The following is a 20370-nucleotide window of genomic DNA, read 5'->3' as shown; positions in this document are numbered from 1 at the left end:
TAAGATTTGCTTACAGCATTTGCGGAGGAAGAAAGATGTTCTTGCCGTTTTAACCTAAAAATGTTAAAACGTCTGTAGTTTTGATGGGTCCCGTGAGCTCCTCAAGGGCCAAAGTGTATGGTGTCTTGACATCATTGTGAGAAAGAAACAAATGATGTTTGTTCTTTTTATCTATAAAAGGATCTTCTCATAGGCAACATACATCTTTAATCGTTTTTTTTGCAGCGTTTGAGGTTGGGATTGAGCCATCTCTCTGACAGCCATCAAAATGATTTCCCCCCAGCCCTATTTTGCATGGACACCGCTGAGGCTTCTCGGGTTTAGCCCCGCCCTAGAAGATTGTGATTGGTTTAAAGAAATAAATACAGGCCAGCCCAGTTCCCCCCCGGATAGACGGCTCTAAATAGCGTGGTTCCAGACCATTCTACTTGGTGTAGTTTGGTCTGGCTTTGCGAGACTAGCTGGCTGTAAACAGTGCGGCGCCTACGAGTGACGCATTAATCGCGCGACAACGAATCGATGACCAAATTCGTTGCCAATAGGGCCTAAAAAAAAAAAGTTTGGTTCCTGTTGGTTGTCAGTTGAGGTCATGGGTAGGTAGGGAATTTATTTTATTTTATATTTTTTTTTTTCCAGCGGCAGCGAATGATAGGTAGGTTGTTTTCATTTAAAAACGAGAAAATTCGCTCATCCTTGTACAGAATGAAGAGGTGCTGTACCAAAACGTAATTATAGTTTGCATAAAAAAATAAAGAAATACTTCTTTTTTTTTATAAAGCTCATAAAATAATTTGGGTCGCACATAAATTGACAGGGTCGGTCGGAAACCGGAACCAAACAAAAAAAATTTTTAGGCCCAGGCCCGTCACAATAACAAATTTTGCTGTGCGATTTAATTTTCCCTGAAATTATTGCGATAAGCGATAATATTCCCGTTTTGAGACCATTTTCAACTAATATGATAATAGCATAATAATGCAAGTAGACCTACACCCTTTGAAAGATCATAAAACTTTTATTTCTAAAGAATATTTAACACTGGAGGACATTTTAAACATCCAAAATAAATAAACAAAACAACCAAAAACAATAAATAAAATCGACTGTCTTTTAAAGAGTGATATATTCCTTAACAGGCAAAACTGGTATAAGGACCTTTGGACCATATATGGTCACGCTCATATAAGGGGTCATGTTTGAACTTGACCACATATCTGTATTGGCAGAGTATAAAGGGATGTCTTTGATCTCCTTTAGTATGTTGTCTTTCACACTGTTGTACAGTTGTGGAATTGCCGTTTGTGACACGTATGTTCTCCCAGGCAATTCGTACTGGCTGTCAAATGATACTAAAGGGCAGCATATTGCTAGCAATGAAGCGAACTACACTGAGTTCGCACCATTTTGCACTGTTCCGTTTATAATTCGTTTGTGGACTGAACGTCCCATTTTGGACTGTCGGGAAGACGAAGACGCCCCTTCTGTTGTGGTTTTTTTCCCCAGCTGGGAAAACTGCATCGGGTGATTGTGCTTTAGGTGAAGTTGCATGTTCGATGTATTGGTTACCATTGTTTTCCAACAAATACGACATACCGGCTCGCACAGGTTAAGTGGTTCACCATGGTCATTCGGTTTGAATCCAAAGTGCTCCCACACGGCAGCTGTCGCGTTCACCTTTCCAACCAATTCCATCTTCTCCGTCCAAATCTCAACTATCTCTGCCCTCACGGTGCTCTCATGCTGCACTCTGTGCAACGCCAGGGGTCCACCTCCATAAACAAAGACAATGCGGCTGACTAGTGACACGTCACGACACGCAACAACGTCTCCTCGTTGGGCTATAGCCTCAATGCACGTCAAAATTCCGGGTTTGGCTATACCGGCAAACCAACTTCCGGTGAGGTGGACGGCACTTGGCGACAAACGACAGACACAATACAACAAACATGGCTCTCTTCTATACTCGGTGTCTTCAAGACCTACCTCGTCTGAATATTAACGATGTGGACAGACTAGTGAAGAAGTCTTGCACCACTCCCTTCAGTAAACGGGAAAAGGGATTTAAGAAGTATATCGCCAGCTACATCGATAATTACGAGGGTAAGTCATTATGTTCAAATGTTACATTAGGCTGAAATGTTACATTAGGCTACATTGTAATAGCTTCTAGCTAGCGTTGATGTTAAATGAACGATTAGACGGCTAACGTTAACTTTCGGTTAACGTAACGGTTAACATTCGTTGTTTTGATCGACTATGACTGACAGACTTGTCAGCTAATATTAGGTTTGAGTTTGTTTTAGATACTGTCAAGGTATTATGCAAAATGTAACGTTAACGTTATAGTATTGTGTGTTCGTCTTCTTCCTTCCTCACAGTGTCATTGAGAGACAAGGTGACAGGAGAGATCAGCGTGAGGGCAGTCTGTCATAGATCAATGAGGAAAAGTGAAAAGCCACACGACTTAAGAGTAGGGTCATTGTTAGGGCAATGGTTAGGTTTGACAAACTGATAGAGTTACCCGTCAGCTAAATTAAAGCACACATATCATATCTGCTATCTTAAATTAAGCCCTTTTACCCCTCCCTACATACACAGCTTGTTGCCTTATCTCAACATGCATACAGCACACTGCCCCCATAACCACCACTTCCATCACTCCCCTGTAATCATCCCTGGATGATCCTTGTTGGGTTAGGGTTGGGTTAGGGTAAGGGTTAGGTTTATCTAACGCTAAACAAATGCCCTGTATCATGTGTAATACATTTTCATATTTTTGTGTGAACTTCATAGAACAGCCTACAGTAATGTATTTCTTGTTAGCCTAATGCTTTTGCTGTCAATCAACATCTCATGTAAGCTTCTATTTCTCTATAGATGGTGTTAAAACACTCAAAACCAGTTGTTTTGGTGAGCAGCCATTGTTCCTGTGTGGCGGGCTGTGCCTTATGCAATCATTTGGTTGCACTCCTGTATCAGACTGCCCACTATTCACAGCTAAGCATTCCTGCTGTTCCCCCCGTGCACAGCTGCACAGACACAGCAGATCTGGCACAAACCGAGGACACTGGTAGGTCATTTAAAGTGTTCATCTTGCATTGCACACTGCCTCATGTATTGCACTGCCTACAACATAAATAATATTGCATCCATGTAACATTTTTGCCTTAAGTGATTCTTGGTGGTCCCATCAGTACAGCAAATAAATAAATACACAGCCACACACACACACACAAAGACTACCCCACCCCCTATAAATACAGATGAGATACACACAGTAGACACATATTCATAGCTTGAATGTGTCTCTGCTGTCAGGGTGTGAGGCCAGGCCCAGTTGGAGAAATGGAGTTTCAAAAACCCAAAAATTCAACTGCAGACTGTGTAAGGTGAGATTTCAGGGTGGTTTTTGCATGTAAGCCATTGTATGTTGTGGCAGACTTTTGGTGTAGTGATTTTTTACTTTAATACTTTTTTGTCTTACTGTTAATATTTTTCAGAAGTTCTCTCTACAAGGCGGTGGATGGGGAACTGCTAGATCTTGCCATGTTGAGAGTTTCAGAGGTGTACAAAGATTTCCCTCCTTCACTTGCACCCTTGGTGACAACAATGGGCATGTCCGCTGATGTCCCATTAGTCCAGTCTGCATTTGGAGCTGTCCAGGCAGGGAGCTTACTGTCATTTCAGCAAAAACCTCCAGCAATAAGGGAAGTCTTCAACATCCCATCTGCTCCTGCTTATCCCTCCCTTCCCATCCACAGCCACAGGCTTCAACCGCCATCCTGTGCCTATGTTCTGTCAGAGTAAGAAAGTCTGCACCTGAAGTCTCTGGATGCGTCATTCAACATGGCCCACAGGATAGAAGCTGGAACACAAATGCAGAGTTTGTGCCAGCAGTGGCATCGCTTGAGAAGAATGCGTGTGACATCTACACGTTTCTATGAGGTATGCCATGTTCGTGGACATACATCTGCAGAAAATCTGGCTGAGAGAATTCTCCGGGGAACTGGGCAGACCAGGGATATGTGGAGAGGAATTGATATGGAGCCACGTGCTGTTAAGAGTATTGCACGCTGAAAAATGTAAACTATTCACCCTGTGGGTTCATTGTATATCCTGATGCTCCATGGCTAGGAAGTTCTCCTGATGGAGTCATCTTTGATCCCTCTGGGAACCCACCATTTGGTCTCCTTGAGGTCAAATGCCCCAATATCCAGAGCTATGTAGACTGTCCCTATCTAAAAATGTCAGGTGGTGCTTTGAAACTCAGGAGGCAGCACAAGTACTACTGGCAAGTTCAAGGTCAGATGCTACTGACAGGGCTAGAGTGGTGTGATTTTGTTGTTTATGCTCAGGAGGACATGTTTGTCGAGCGTATTTATAAAGACCTTGATGTAATGCACACCATTAGAGACGGAGCAGATCATTTTTTCTTTTACCACTACTTACAGAAGTGTTTACAGTAAATCAGTCCAATGCCTTTGTATAGTATCTATCAATAAGTGTAATCAGTTGCAATCAGTTCATTAATCAGTTTCAATCGGTTCAGTGAGTTCAGATGTTATTGTTCATTTTTACAAATCTATTTTAGATTAGATTCAACTTTATTGTCATTGCACAGAGTACAAGTACTGAGACAACGAAATGCAGTTTAGTATCTAACCAGAAGTGCAAAGAAGCAGAATATCTGAACCTATCAAGAAGACTATACAGTATAAGAACTGTTCTGTTTACATTTGCCGTCTATACAATATCTAAGCTGATGTACTGTTCATGTTCGCAAGTCTATACCAAATGGAAATTGTTACTTAGTATAAAGTACACATGCTGCTGCTGTTGTTTTACTGTTACACTGTATACAGCTCAAGTTACTGTTGATGGGCTCTTAAAATAACTTGATATGTATGTATGTATGTATTTATTTGATTATTAAACTGTGATGGAATGTTGCATGTATATTATAATAAATGTGATGCATAACTTATGACTTCAATATTCAAATAAATAGAAATGCCACTTGAAGTACTCTGAAACTGAAGTTTTATTCTATTCTTCAGCCAAAGACAAGGCTCTGTTACAATTGCAGGATTAGCTATGGCTGGTCCAACAAGAAAAGGAGGTCAAAGGTTGGATTTTTTTTTTTTTTTTAACAATGGGAACCAACTGGTCAAGAAGAATGTAAGTAAAAAGGCAAGCAAAAAACATCAGGCCATCATAGTAAGTACAATTACACAGACTGCAGAATATATACAATATTTGACAAGTGGTCCATTCCAATAGTTAACAGAATGACATGTGCAAGTCAAGACATCCCAGGTGAGACAAAATCAACAAGTAAAACCTATTAGGCATTCATAGTAAGAAAAGTAGAACATTTGCAGACTATTTACAACACTATATTTTAAATATTTAGGACCACTTGGTTTCAATATTTCAATATGCCCAATAGCCTAAGGATTTTAGGGCTAGACAGACAAGAATGACACTGTAGACTTACTGGGCCCATGCCTTGACAAGTGGTCCATTCTGATAGTTAATTAGAAGACATGACACTGCAAACAGCTGATTAATGCTACCAGAAATGGACAAGGGGATGACTGTATCGAACAACTTGTGTTCCTTCACCCGCCGGATCAAGCGTTCAACATGAGTCTGGCCACAGAACTTCACCCACAGACATTTGTGTGCCCTTGGTCAAAAAAGCAGGCCTGTGGATTTTGCATGGTACCAGGTTGTCAATTAAGAAGCCCTTGTCCACCATTACTGCCATGTCAGGGGTAAGGACGTCGATGATCCCTGACTGCTTGAACAGCTCCCGGTCACTGATTGACCCAGTGTACAGTTCTGACAAAAAAGTTACTACGCTATGAGGTGCCATTCCTATCAAAGCCTTGAAGGTGCAGTGGGATTTGTAATTTGAAAAGACCTCACTCTGTAATAGCAGAGACGAAGGCGTTTGGCAACGGAGTTCGGTACAATCGAGGATAACCTGGGTGTCTCGGAAACTCTCAAATTCCTCTGGCAAGTAGGCTCGTACTTGCTCTTTCGGCAACCAAATTCGCACAGAACCCAAGACCTGATAGAGGAAGTTTGCCCAAGTTGTTATGATGCGGCTCACTGTGGTCTGATGGACTTGAAAGCGATGAGCCAGGTCTTTCTGCTTGAGGCCCAAAGCAAGGTGGATCATGAAGAGGAAGAATTCATCGATGGCAGGAAGTGCATGCCGGGTCTTCACAGATGGACAAGTCTCCCTGGTGGCTTTGGAGCTGGTGACGCGAATCATTCTGAGTGTTGAAGGTTCAATCTGTTCCCAGAAAGCCATCAGATGTTCGTAGGTTGCAAATCTATAAAAAAATATATTCTATTACATTTATGGCATGATGCATTGTAGCCTATGGTAATTGTGTACTTACTATTGTCTTAAACTAATTCAACTGAACACTGTAGGCTTAGCAGTTTTATGACATAATAGGCCTAGGCTATTTTTACATCGTTCCTGGGTTAAATGTTGCAAGGGCACAGGCCAACCCAACCATCACTGAAATATATGTAGACACTTTTATTTTACGTTTGTATCCATAGAATATGTAATGTATGACACATATGTGTAGAACCTATTTAGTCTTGCTGATCTGTCATAAAACCACATAGGGTAGGCAAATGTAACCTCTGCCTCACTGAAGGGGGCGTGCGAGAGCCTGGAAAGTGGACTTCCAATCCAGTGAAGTGATAAATACATAATGGGCGACCAATGCCCGAGCTAAAATGATTGCATCAAAAGATGGGGCAGATGATAACTTGAACTACTCAACGACATAGACACTGTACTATCCGTTAACACCGTTATTGTAACCTATTTTGGCTTCAAAACGGCGAATTTTGCTGAAAAGTGACAAGTTTGCACCCCTGACCCATCATCAATAATCACAAAAAAAGGTTCAGGGCTTACCTTGTGTAGAAGCGAATATCCTCATCAGATCCAGAGAATCTTTGGAGGCCAAAGCGACTATTGACCTTTGCCTGCTCAAGCTGTTCCCGCAAATCCTCTATCTCTCTCTTCAACTCTTCATTTTGACCAAGTGACAAGTCGAGAGCTGCAGGCTCCGGAGCTGAGCAGTAATCATGCCACACGATATCTTAATTTGCGCTTTCCATGTCTGATTCTGGTATCGGTGGTCGGTCTCGTCGTTCCCAAACACTTATCCTCGGTGGCTGCATTTCACGATTCCACTCAAAAATTGTAGTGATAGCGCCTTTTTTCAGACGCCTCCTCCTGTTCCTTCCACAAAATAGTCTGATTTGAAATGAACACTGCAAACCTTTGTATGTTTCGTTATTTGAAAGTTACTCCTTCTTATGTTAACTAACCATCTTTTCCTGATCTCTTCCTCCACCGGAAAGGAATGAAAGCTAATACAGGAGTTGTATCGTGAAGATACCGAACACAACGGGACACTACAGTGCTCCGACGCTACTTTCATCTGCTTCTGACGATGAAAAACAGTCGAATCCATTCATATAAACGTATAAAAAAAAATATATAGAAATGTTAACGTTTCTTAGTTATGTTGTATAGGGGGCATAACTCCTCCACAGCTGATTGTGTTTCTTAGTTACCAGGTAAACCGGAAGCGGCTCTGCCGGTATAAAGCATAAGCGGAAATACATCACGATTCCCGTTGCTTAGAGCCTATTAAGGAAGCGAGTCACCAGAGTGAAAACTCTGGTCATCCAGTGACTTTGATAGCCTGGCTCCTAAGTACTTCCGCTCAATTTGAATTTCCCTTCAGTACTAGGTCTGGACCTGCTGTATGTAATTTGGTTTTCTGGTGCCGCCACAGCGGCCACCAATCAGCGAACAGAGGGCGTGTCTGAGAACAATGACGATAAAGTCGTACGCCAGTTTGAGTTGTTGTAGGTCGGTAGTTGATTTACAATGTGCAATTTTTCGCTGATAAATTAAATTCGACGAACAAAACCTGCAGCTGTCGTTGACAGACATTTTCGTGCAGACGCGCAAGGTGTTTGGTTTGTGTACAACCTGCGCGTGATTCCCGGCGCATGACATACGTCACAACCAAACGTTAGTGATTGGTTATGGCAGATCCAGAGTGGCACTGGGCAGATCCAATCATTTTAAACTTCAACAGACACCCGCCTTCAAGTGAGTTAACGTTTGTCAATTGATTAGGTCCAGACTCTCTGTACAAATGAAATGAAATGAAGTGAAGTACGAGAGTCAGGTAGAACCAGGCTATGACTTTGATAGAGAGAGACACGAAGAAAACAAATAAGCATGCAAATGGAAATTATCGCAGCCGGCAAAATGATTGCGCTCATTTTAGGCTACGTTTACACGATGACGGTCTGAACAGAAGACGCAAAAGTGGCGTTGCGTCTTCACTTTTTATTCCGCGTTTAGACGAGCGTTTTCGGGACGAAATCTGCGTGCATACGGTGACGCAAAAGTGTGTGGAATTCGATTGGGTATGCATGCCAGGCGGTGCTGTGATAGACTATCACACAACACCGCCATGTCTGAGCGCATGCGTAGAATCTTCCTTCTCTTATCCGTGCCGCAAAAACCAAAAAGATCCTTCTCTGTTCAGTAATACTATCTGTAAATATCCTGTACATTTCGTGGAAATACTCCGGTATGCTTGTTAGAGCTGCCAGAGCAGCTTGAAGGTCCGACGCATGGAAATAATCGGACATGTTTGTTTATTTCCTTGTACTGGCACATGTATGTGACGTAAACGCGTACGCGACGTGAGCAGATCTGAGCAGTGTTTTGCGTCTTGGCAGTTTAGACGGAAACGCTACGGCGGAGCGTTTTCAACTTTTCCACTTTGGAGGGTGGTTTCAGATTTATGCGTTTCCATGCCCCAAAAACGCCGTCACCGTCTAAACGAAAGGCACTTCCGATAAAATATTTCGTCGTTTTCACCCGCAAGCGTCCTCGTGTAAACGGGGCCTTAATTTATCGTGCGATTAATTGATTTATTGCTCATCGCGACAGGCCTAGTTGCCAACGCTTTTAATAATCGATTTTTATTGATTCGTTGTTGCAGCACCAGTGGGAACTACAAAACGAGTACATAAACACATCAGAAGTGGTGTGATGTTGATAGGATGAATTTCCAGTGAGTTATTAAGAATTGAAAAAAAACGTCGCACTTTTTCGACGGTCCCTAAGCACTCGTGCCGTATGGCACTAGGAAGTATATTCGGCGCGGTTTCTTTGATCTTTCGCCCGACTCGCTGATTATGGTGAAGCCTGGTTATGGTGAAGCCTGTGAAACGTCAGTCTTAGTTCGTTTTGCAAAATAATACCATCCTGGAGACAATAGGCCTATCTCACGAAAATCGGAAATGACGTCACACCGGGTAAACATTCTTCCGGCGTAGTCATTTTTGTATTGCCGTCAATGCAAAAATGGATCGTTTCTTCGCCACTTCCCTGGTGGGTATTCCCAAATTGCGATTCGAAGAGGTGCAGAAGATTGTGGAGACACACTCAGCAACACCACAGCCCAGGCTGACAAAGGGGTACAAGTTTTTTGTGGAGGAGTTTGTACACAATTATCAAGGTAAGTTGTCTAAGGTGTTTTGTTGTTGTCAGTAGGCTACTCAATGGCCGCCTTGCTCATTCATGTTTTGTGATGACAAGCAAACCATTTACGATCCATATAAATCGTCAGAAATATTGTCTGTGTGTGAAATGTGTGTAAAATGATCATATTTGTTACGTGTAGACTATAATATTATGAATATAATTAGCCATGGTGGCTATGAAGTCTCCGTGTGTAGCGTTAGCATTTTAGCATTAGTTTAGCCAAGGATAGGTTCAGCTAGTTATTTGCTGACCAGTTTTCTTCCGATCAGCGACATATTATTAACATTATGTACATGCTAAGTGTCAAATATAGTTGATGGAAAGGTGGTAGTGAGAGGTAGATGCAACCGCTCGATGAGGAGCCCCACATACTACAGGTTTCTGCTGAGTTAGGGCCCGTTGGCCCAAGTCTGTTAGTTTTGATAGTCTGTCTGGACTAACAACTGCAGTTGCAGTTTTCCTCTTCTTCTGAAGTTCAGATCATTTTCATTGTTCTTTCTTACAAACAGTAGCGTGCTTAAGACTTGGCCCACCTAGCTTGCTGCAATGTTGTGGCTGTACAGAGTAGACCTATGTATTTTTCTTCCTCTTCATTAAGGCACAAGCCGTAAATAAAGGAAATGTGTTGAGTGCATTAAAAGGACAAACATCTGGGCTAGTTCATGTTATAACATTGCTAAAACAACAGATGTAATGGTGGCCCAAGAGTTTTGCACGGAACTGTACATGGCTTTTCTGCGGTTGCAGGCTCCTTGCCAGTTTCCAATGGCCTTATATCAAGGTCCTACCTACTAAGTTCAGTAACTCAATTCTTATGGTGTTCACAGATCACCCTGGAGGCTGTTGGACAACTGGGTCTCTCAGAGCTGTAGCTGTGCTGCGGGCAAAGGCTTCTGTAGCCATATAACCGCTCTGCTGTTCCAGACAGCGCATTATGTGCAGCTGGGCCTTGATGTGGTTCCACCTTCCCTGGCCTGTACCAGTCAACCACAGATGTGGCATCGACCTCGAACCCATGTGTGCTGTTGTGTCCTCTGTTCAAATCATACACTTCAGTATTTGTCTAGAGTATATGCATTTCCTGTATTGTTGTTCGCCTCAGGGAATCCATCCAGAGGCTGTGAGTGACCTGGTGGTGAAGAAACCCAAGTCGGTGGGGAAGACTGGAGTCAAGTCCACACTCTACAGAGCGTATGCTGGTAAGACATTTGTTTTGCAATTTGCACTCTGTTAAACTTGCTCATTATGAAAAGATGCATATTAGAATACATCTGTTATCACTACAATATAAAAAAAAGTCACATTTTTATTTGACGTTTCGCCCTTTAATGTCCCACATCCTAGAGGGAATATCCAGCTTGGAGTTGGTACCATCTCAGCTGTGCTGACCTGGAAGATGTCAGCAATGACCTGTTCTTTAAGGCCAGTTGCTACTCTACAACAGTAGATGAAAACTCATCAATGACTGGAATCTTCCTTGAAGGGCGTGGTGTTGGAATCGCCTCTTGTCCAATCCTCTGTGCTTTGCTCCAATGAAGAATATATTGTGTTGAGGGGCAAAACAGACTCCCAAAACACTTGAAACACTTCTTGAGATGGAAACCGAGTATAATATGTCATGGTCTGATCAGACACACAAAACCTGTTGAGGACAGTTTGTGGCCCCATGGACATTTCTTGCAGCCTTGCCTCCAGCTCAGCAATATACTCCAGGGCATCATCCAGTGCACCTACAAAAAAAGAAGACAAATAAGTCTTCATTACCATTCATTCGTATTCACCCTTTCTTTTTATTGTATTGTTATTCTGTATACTTAAGTTTATTTATATTTCTTATTATTAAATTTATTTGTACTGTTTTCTGTTTTTATTTTTTATGTATTAACTATAGGTTGAGTGTACATAGAGTAAAAACCAAAGTCATATTCCTCGTTTGTTCGCAAACCTGGCCAATAAAGCTGGATCTGAATTAATATGCAACCCCAGTTTAACAGTACGTCTGATGTTGATTGAATGTTTTAACGTTAACCATGCCATGTTTGGCAAAATTATACAATAGCCCAACAAGTGTTGAACACAAATAACAGACATAACAGCTAGTTAGCACACATCTACTTACCGGCAGGGGGGCGTGTCGCGTAGTCATGTTCCCCGGTACCTCTCCGGTCCGTTCGTGTTTTGTCCTCTCCTTCAGCTTTTCGAGCTGACACCCGTTTATACACGGGTGTTTTTTTCGGGGCTGTGGTGTAGCTGTTCCAGTCAAAACGACTAGGAACAGCTCCAGTATTCAGCGTAGCACTCCCGTCGTCATAATCAGCCGCTGAAAAAATGCCGACTACAGACCAGTGTATTCCCCTTCTGAATTACGAAATTAACTCCTTCATTCCGTCTGATCGCCACTGCTGTATTGGGTATTATTTGGGAAGTCGTGGACATGTAAATACGGTTGTTTTTGTTTTGAATTGGCGCATAGAGGTACACAACAGAAGCTTTTGTTTTTTGACCGCGCCATTGTCAAATATCATGGACTACGCGACCGGAAGTCACTTTACCCGGTGAAGGCAAAATCGAACGCCGAACCAGGAAGTTGTGAGATAGGCCTATTGGTGCGGTTTTCATCACGCTATTACAGTTACAACCCCGGAAAATAGACGAATGTCGAATATAAAACCAATATCGCCGCGCCAATAAAGACAGCATCAACCCCAACCAACACACACATAGCTATCAGCTAGCCTTCCTAGCTAGCCTTCCGTTAGCTAATTAAAGACTAGCTTATGTTTCTTTATATATATATATATATATATATATATATATATATATATATATATATATATATATATATATATACACACACACACACACACATCTCTATAACTTTTGGACCGGTTGGTCCATCTCGTTAGTGACCATCAGGGTTATCTAACCCTCTATAAATAGATACATGTATATATAGAGGTAAATATATCGTACCTTCTCGACCGGTCGGTCCATCTCGTTTGTGCTCCTCGTGGTTAACTAACCTCTCGGGAATGATCCAGAATGATCCATGTTGATCCACTGGAAGAAACGAAATGACGCGCCAGAATCCGTTGCGCCTGCGCACTCCGTCCCGCGGAGCCACCTGGTGTGGCTGTTTCTCAATTCGCGTTCTTTTCTGTACTTGCGTTCTTGTAAAACGTCATCAGTCGTAGCCCAAGTATTGTTCCAATTCAAAGTACGCATCTATCGTAAAACCCAGAAGTGTTCTTGATGCGTTCTTAAATTGGCCGTTTTATAATTCCAAGTACGCGTACTACCAGGCCCCCAGGATAGGCATATACTTCCGCAATCCACCCGTGCTCAGAGGCCAAGCCTGGTATTGCAGCTGTTTTAGCTGGGAGTGGACGGGGGTCCGTCATTTCATGTGGCCCAGAAGTAGATATCGCCGTCCACTCCAATACAAGTGGGGAACAGGATTGTGTCTCCGCAAAAAATGTCTGGATATCAATCAAAGGCTCATAATTATCTTTCTACCCTGTTCTAAAAAAATGTAAGTTTTTTCTTTTCAAAACGCCTCCTCAAGCGTTTTATTAGCAGTTGATGTTGGGTGGGCAGCTGAAAGGAGCCGTACTGAAACAAACGGCTCCTTGCTATGGACCTATTTTGAAGTGCACGGCTCCATTAACTTCCGAATTAAATTAAATTCCGAATTAACTCCATTAACTTCCAAAGTCTGAGATTTGTCCTTTTACTTAACATGAATGGCGTTGAACACGGATATATAACACACATCATTGAAATAGCTGTAACAGGCACGGACGTATTGATTACCTGAATGATTATGGGAGACCTACGTAATTTTCATAATATTGTTAATTGTCTAATATTAACATTTCAGTTGCGTTGGTAGGTATTTCATTTTCATTTGCTTGTTTAGCTAGTTTAGCTGTTTAGTTTGGCTACTCCAACTTTGTTGCTGGTCGATATGTAAACATTTACTTTTATATAAATTATTGATTGCATTCTTCGTAAAATAGTTAGTTGGAAGGAATCTGTTTCTTAAGCAATAACATTGAACTGAATTTTTTAGGCCTACATACGTTTACTATGTTACTATGGTATTATATGGAGCAATCTTACATATTTATGAAGTTTCCAGATCAATAAAGTTCTATCTCTTTTTATTTGAACTGCCTGTATGTCCTCTTGATTATTGTATTACAGTGTGTACCTTGGTTATCAGCTATCATAGAATGGTGTCAATGTGGTATTGGCATATATATTCCAGAATTTGAAAAAGGATATGGATATAGAGTGGGTGACTTTATCAGTATACTCAATCGAGATGGCCACAATAATAACCGCTCTTAGATGGGTTGTAGATACTAAGTTTGTGACAATGTGGTATTGGCATATATATGCCAGAATTTGAAAAAGGATATGGATATAGAGTGGGTGACTTTATCAGTATACTCGATCGAGATGGCCACAATAATAACCGCTCTTAGATGGGTTGTAGATACTAAGTTTTATAACAGATAATTCAATACGTGAAGATTTGGTGATAGAGGTAAAGCATCTTCTTTTAAATATTATAAGCCTTGGTTTAGTTATTCAGTTCTGTTGGATTCCAGCCCACCATGGAATATATGGCAATGAAATTGCTGATAAATTAGCTAAAAGATACTAACCTAATTAGAAGAATTTAACCTTAAGTATATATATATTTATTTTTTATTTATTCATTTCTTTGTTAGTTTGTTTTATTTTGTTTCGTTAGTTTGGTTTTTTTTTTTTTACGATTTAAAGTATCATTTGCCAACGTCCTTGTCACAAACTCCTGGCGGTATATGGGGAAAAACTATGGCTGTGTCCCAATTCATAGGACGCGTCCTTCGTAGACCGCGTCCTTCGAAGGATGCGGCCTTCGTAGACCGCGAAGGACACTCCGAAGGCCGAAGAAATGGGACGGTCTAGCCTACGGAGCATTTCTGGTTTACGTAACAAACCGTTACCGCCCTTTCACTTGCGTGACCACGCTGCTCCTGTCACCTAGCAACCCTGACAGCTGAACTGACCTGTTAACAGAAGTTAAACCAGACAGCGCGAAAAAAAGAAACCAACAAAAATTATTATTGATCATTATGTTTTTGTATATAGTAGTTTTATAATAATTGTTGTAAATAGTCACATGAATGTTTGTTGCAAATAGTTTTATTGTTGTATATATGTTTCATACGAATACATTAGTCAATACAAAAAAGTTAGTAAGGGTTTTAATAAATAGTTAATCAAAAAAGTTAGTTAAATAGTTAGTTAAATAAGTTAGTTTCAATAAATATGTAAATAATAAACAATGCGTTAAATATAACAGACCATAAGTTATTTGTCCACCAAACGCTCCAAAATTGAGAAAAACCTATCCATTCTTTCCCTGCTTTCCTGGGCTTTCCTCTCCTCTGCCTCCCCCCTTTGTAGCCTCATGTCCTCTTTTATTAACTGGAACATTTACATCTTACATTTACATTTAGGGCATTTAGCAGACGCTTTTATCCAAAGCGACTTACAATAAGTACATTTGTCACAAGAAGTGCATCAATATATCGCTGTCGGTACAGAAAGGATGTTCATAGAACCAAGTGCAAGTACCACAATCGCTAGGCTAACCCATTCCCCGTGTTACAGCCATGATAGCAGCTACTGCAGTTGCTACACAGTTAAGTACTATAATACAATACAACACAGTGTACAATGGTGGCCAGAAGGGGGAGGGTGGCTATGCAGTCGAGGTGGACTCTGAACAGGTGAATCTTGAGTCCTTTTCGGAAGATAGTGAGCGACTCTGGAACATGTCTTCCTCTCTGTCCCTCTTTCTGGACCTTGGCCCTCGCTGTCTTTCCTCCTCCTGATCCTTGTCCTCCACCTCCTGATCCACCACTGCTGTACTTGGCCCTGGTGTGTTCTCAGGGATGGAGGCAATTAGGACAGGGGGGTTGGTGGAATGCCTCTGTCCCAATCCAATACCTTATCCATGGGGACAAACCAGGGCCAAGTGGCAGCAGTGGGTTTCCCACCTCCCCCCTCTCCTGACCCTGGATACTTGCAATCCTAAGGCAGAGGAAATCAATCATGGCAGTTAACAACAAGAGCAGTATCAAAACAAATTTCAGCAAAAGTTTTTCTTTGCCTGCGGGGGAGTCACCTTCCCCTGCAGGCCTATTTTCTCCAGAATTGTCCTAAACACAGAGAGATTATTAATCAGAGAAAACAAGAGACACATTTATCAATCATGTTAATAGCCCATGTTAACAATAGGCCATTTATAATACATACATTTGACCATCTTGTAAAGGTTACATTTAAATTAGCCCTCATCCTATATGAAGCCCATAATAATAAGACAACCAGTAGAAGTCAAAACACCCTTTTTCTTTGTGTGTTTTTCGAGTGCTGTCTAGTACTGATGCGAGCTGTGACTTTTTTTGTCTTTCTTTAATAACCCAAAATAGGACATCGTAGTAAACGATTTCTGTGGATGTTGTATCTGTCCTGCTTTTCAATGAGGGCTAATTTAACTAACCTTTACAAGATGGTCAAATGTAGATATACAAATGGCCTATAATAATTTTTATAAACTAACTTACGATATAAATAAACGATTGTTTCCTTACCCCCAAGCCACACTCGCCGAATGTTTCACCCCGGTGAAGAGCTCGTCGTTCTCCCCCCTGAGTTTGATCAATTGAGCAGTATGCTCCTTGCTCCCTAAAGCAAAACCAAATGTTAGAATTCGTTTTACTTTACACTAACAAACAAAAGCAGCTTAAATAGCAAAATAACCAAGTTAGCTGTGTAATCAATCCCAACGTCTGTAACGTTACGGTCTGAAAACCAGGGTCCACAACCTGTGTTCGCGTTGGTCCATTTATCTAACGTTACAGAATAGCAAATTATCTATATAATCGCCCCAATTTCGGTAAATAAAACCATTTTGACCGCTTAAATTTAAAACTATAGGGCTTAACGGGTGTTCTTTGTTACCGTTACAGCTTCACTAACTGTAACGTTACCTTACTTATATTGCATATTACTTTAATGAAATAAGTTTTAAGGATAACTTATTTGTGTTTTTAACGATACAAATTAGTATTTTAACATTTGTATCGTTAAATACTCGAGTGACTGGAAACCAAATACTTACATTTAAATGAAAAAGTCAAATCCACATTCTCCGCCATTATTGTTTTATTTTTTGGATTGACTGCGCAATGAATCTTGGGAGGGATACGTTGGGCCGTGAAGGATCTTGGGATACGTTGGGCCGCGAAGGATACAGCCGATGCATCCTTAAAATCCGGGAAAAGAAGGCTGCATTCGTAGGCCGCATTTGAAGGACCCTTGGAATTGGGACAGCACTTGGCGCGTCGCTGTGACGCAATCGGCGTCGACGCATCCTTCGAATGCAGCCTTCGAAGGATGCGTCCCCTGAATTGGGACACAGCCTATGATCCACCACTAAACTAGAAGAAGAAGAAGATCTCTGCATCCGGTACGTCACGGAATAGGTCACGTGTCTTGGCCACATAACGCGGAAGCAAATCGCTCCTGTATGTAGCCATGCGCCACTGAGCAGGTTTGCATAGGAATGAATGGGCGGCCATTTTCCAGTCCGTGGTCCATCCTTTATTATGTCCATGATGTAGCCATGCGCCACTGAGCAGGTTTGCATAGGAATGAATGGGCGGCCATTTTCCAGTCCGTGGTCCATCCTTTATTATGTCCATGCGTACTACGGACTCGCGGACTTGGAAGTTCGTGCTTGGCAAGTCCGGACTTCAAGTACACACTTCCGAGGACGGGAGTACGCACCTGCAATAGGCTACTTGCACAAGCACTTCCTGATTCGCCGTAATACAGCTCATCAGCTTCCGGTTTCAAGATGGCAATGTTCTACACCCGGAGCTGCCGACAATAAATATAACAGATGTGCATCGTTTATGTCGGGAAACAAAAACTCCGACAATCAAATTGGAGAAGGGGTTTGGGCTGTATGCTTCGATCTACATTCACAGCTACGAAGGTAAGAAAACGACGTCTAACAGACGCTAGCTACTGTCAAAGTCTAATCTGTCAGTTAACTGTCACTGTCGAACGTGTATTACGATGCAGAAACAGCAAACGCCAACAAGATTTCTTAACGAGTGTTTTATATCAGCCTTGATGTTTGCCTGTTGTGTTGAGTAATAATAATTTAAGTATAGCCACGGTTTTGTATGGAAGCATATATGTAGCAAAATTCAAATGGCAATGCAATTTGGAATTACATTATGCATTTGACAATTCATTATGCTATTTTATAATGTAATTTGTAAATACGTTATTCAAAGTGTATTTTAACATGCAAAGTGACAATGCAATCCTCAATTAAATGTGCAAAAGTTATAACAATACAAATAGAATAACATTTTGTCCAATTATTTGAGTTCCTTTATACAAATTGAAAAGCTATAGCGTCCCCGTGATTGCAATCCACTTCGCCACGCTCCGTGTGTTGCGATATTCAAATTACATTTCAATCCGCAAAACGAACGCTTTGCAAAAGATTTGGCAAAGAGGAATCCAAAGAGGAATACAAATAGGAATCCAAAAAGTTAATATGCAAAGTGGCAAACGTATCAGCCAATCAGCGTCTGGGCGGCAACTACGTCACTTGCTCGTAATTTCCTTGTTCCCTTCTAGTTCGTAGCCTATGGTCCATGGTCACCAATGGAGATTATTGATACGCTCCGAAGTTTGGCCGATGATGTGGAGAACAATCGAGTTGAAGACACAGATGCAGTAGATAGAGTGCGTGTTCTGGGAGATAGGATAGACGACTTATCCTCACTGGTACGTTTTGACGCCAGTGTGGTATACACAAAGATTTCCCAAGTGCTACAGGCACTGGGTGCAAAACATAGGGTCGGGAGACCCACCGTCTCCACCCACTCCTCACCTACAAAGCTCTCCATAACCTAGCCCCCAGTTACCTCTGCGACCTCCTCCAAGAATACACTCCCGCTCCCTCCGCTCAACCTCTGCTGGACTATGTATCCCCACATCACGACTCATTACGAATGGGTGCCCGGTCATTCAGCTGTTCAGCACCCAGGCTCTGGAACTCCCTCCCCCCACACATAAAACAGTCATACACCATTACAACCTTCAAGTCACAACTCACCTGTTCAAACTCGCACACAACGTCTAACTGATCACTGTCTTGATTGTTTGTTTGTTTGTTTTGTCTTGTTTTTGTTTTATTTATTTATTTATTATTATTATTTTTCCACAATGTGTTGTTTTAAAACTATTTATGATAACTTTATGCTCTGTAAGGTGACCTTGGGTGTCTTGAAAGGCGCCCTTTAAATTAAATGTATAATTATTATTATTATTATTATTATTACCGTGGAGATACCCTTGGAGACAATAGAAAGTGACGTCCAGACGCTGATTGGCTGATACGTTTGCCACTTTGCATATTGACTTTTTGGATTCCTATTTGTATTCCTCTGTGGATTCCTCTTTGGATTCCTCTTTGGATTCCGTTTTGGATTCCTATTTGGATTCCGTTTTGGATTCCGTTTTGGATTCCGTTTTGCGGATTGAAATGTCATTTGAATATCGCAACACACGGAGCGTGGCGAAGTGGATTGCAATCACGGGGACGCTATAGCTTTGCAATTTGAATAAAGGAACTCAAAAGAATTTGACAAAATGTTATTGTATTTTTATAGTTATAACTTTTGGAAATGTAATTGAGGATTGCATTGTCACTTTGCATATTAAAATACACTTTGAATAACGTATTTACAAATTACATTATGAAATTGCATAATGCATTGTCAATTGCATAACGTAATTACTTATTGAATTGCAAATTGCATTGCCATTTGAATTTTGCTACATATATGCTTCCATAGTTTTGTGTATATAAAAGTAACATTACTTAGCTACCTAACGTTTCTTTCCATGTAGTAACATGTTATAGATGTGATGATGCGAGTAACCCAGTACAATTGAAGCTTAATGAATTTGTATGTGTTATTTCATTCAGTGTCCAATAAAGACAAGCTGACAGTGCAGGTCAGCGTGAGAGCCTTGTGCTACAGGTCGATGGGGAAGAGCGAGGCACCACAGTTTGAGTCTAGGGCTGTTTCCCAAAGTGAAGGCTGCAGCCTTGCTAGGACGCGTCCTTGCTAGTCGCGTCCTATGGAGATGAGACTAGAGTGCTAGCTCGAGTGCTTCCTAGCGTTTGTAACGTCTGACTTTTGGAACGACTTGGTAGTGTGAAAGCGCTTCCGCTTCCGCTTTTTAATACTGCGTGTCCGCTTGTAAACACATGTGCGCTTATGAATAAAACATGGCAGCAATCAAGCTGATCGATATTTATTTGACTTTTGTCTGTTGTGAATGCGGTCATGTCTCCTTCGCATGGAGCCTCTTTGGGGAAGTCACAAAAGCTTTGTTGTGGTTGATCGAATTGTCTTTATTAAAAGGAAAATCCATTCAATTTTTATAAAACTAAGTGAAATTGTCTGAGATCTTAATTCATGCATCACATTTACAGTACGGTTGATTACTATTATGCAGGGGGAAAAAGACAAAGAAAGAGATGATAAACGTGTATTTATTTGGATATATGATCTGATTCATTCATTCATATATGCCTACAATCTACCAGTGCTTTGAACACATAAGTATATCATATAAAATACAATTATATACGTTCA

General features: G+C 41.3%; 1 protein-coding gene across 2 annotated transcripts in view; it reads right to left on the bottom strand.

The window, feature by feature from the left end:
* Positions 1–12922, bottom strand: part of hsf2bp (heat shock transcription factor 2 binding protein) — a 143717-nt gene extending 130795 nt beyond the window's left edge. For both annotated transcript variants that reach the window (XM_030343980.1, XM_030343981.1), the window contains exon 1: positions 12590–12922. In XM_030343980.1, coding sequence (XP_030199840.1) covers positions 12590–12610 — 21 coding nt within the window. In that variant the 5' untranslated portion in view covers positions 12611–12922. The remainder of the gene's footprint in view (positions 1–12589) is intronic.
* Between the last annotated feature and the right edge of the window lie 7448 nt (positions 12923–20370).

This window comes from Gadus morhua, chromosome 20 (genome assembly GCF_902167405.1).
Source record: "Gadus morhua chromosome 20, gadMor3.0, whole genome shotgun sequence".
Lineage (NCBI taxonomy): Eukaryota > Metazoa > Chordata > Actinopteri > Gadiformes > Gadidae > Gadus > Gadus morhua.
The sequence above is the reverse complement of the archived record's forward strand: the minus strand, read 5'-3'. Positions and strand labels throughout refer to the sequence as shown.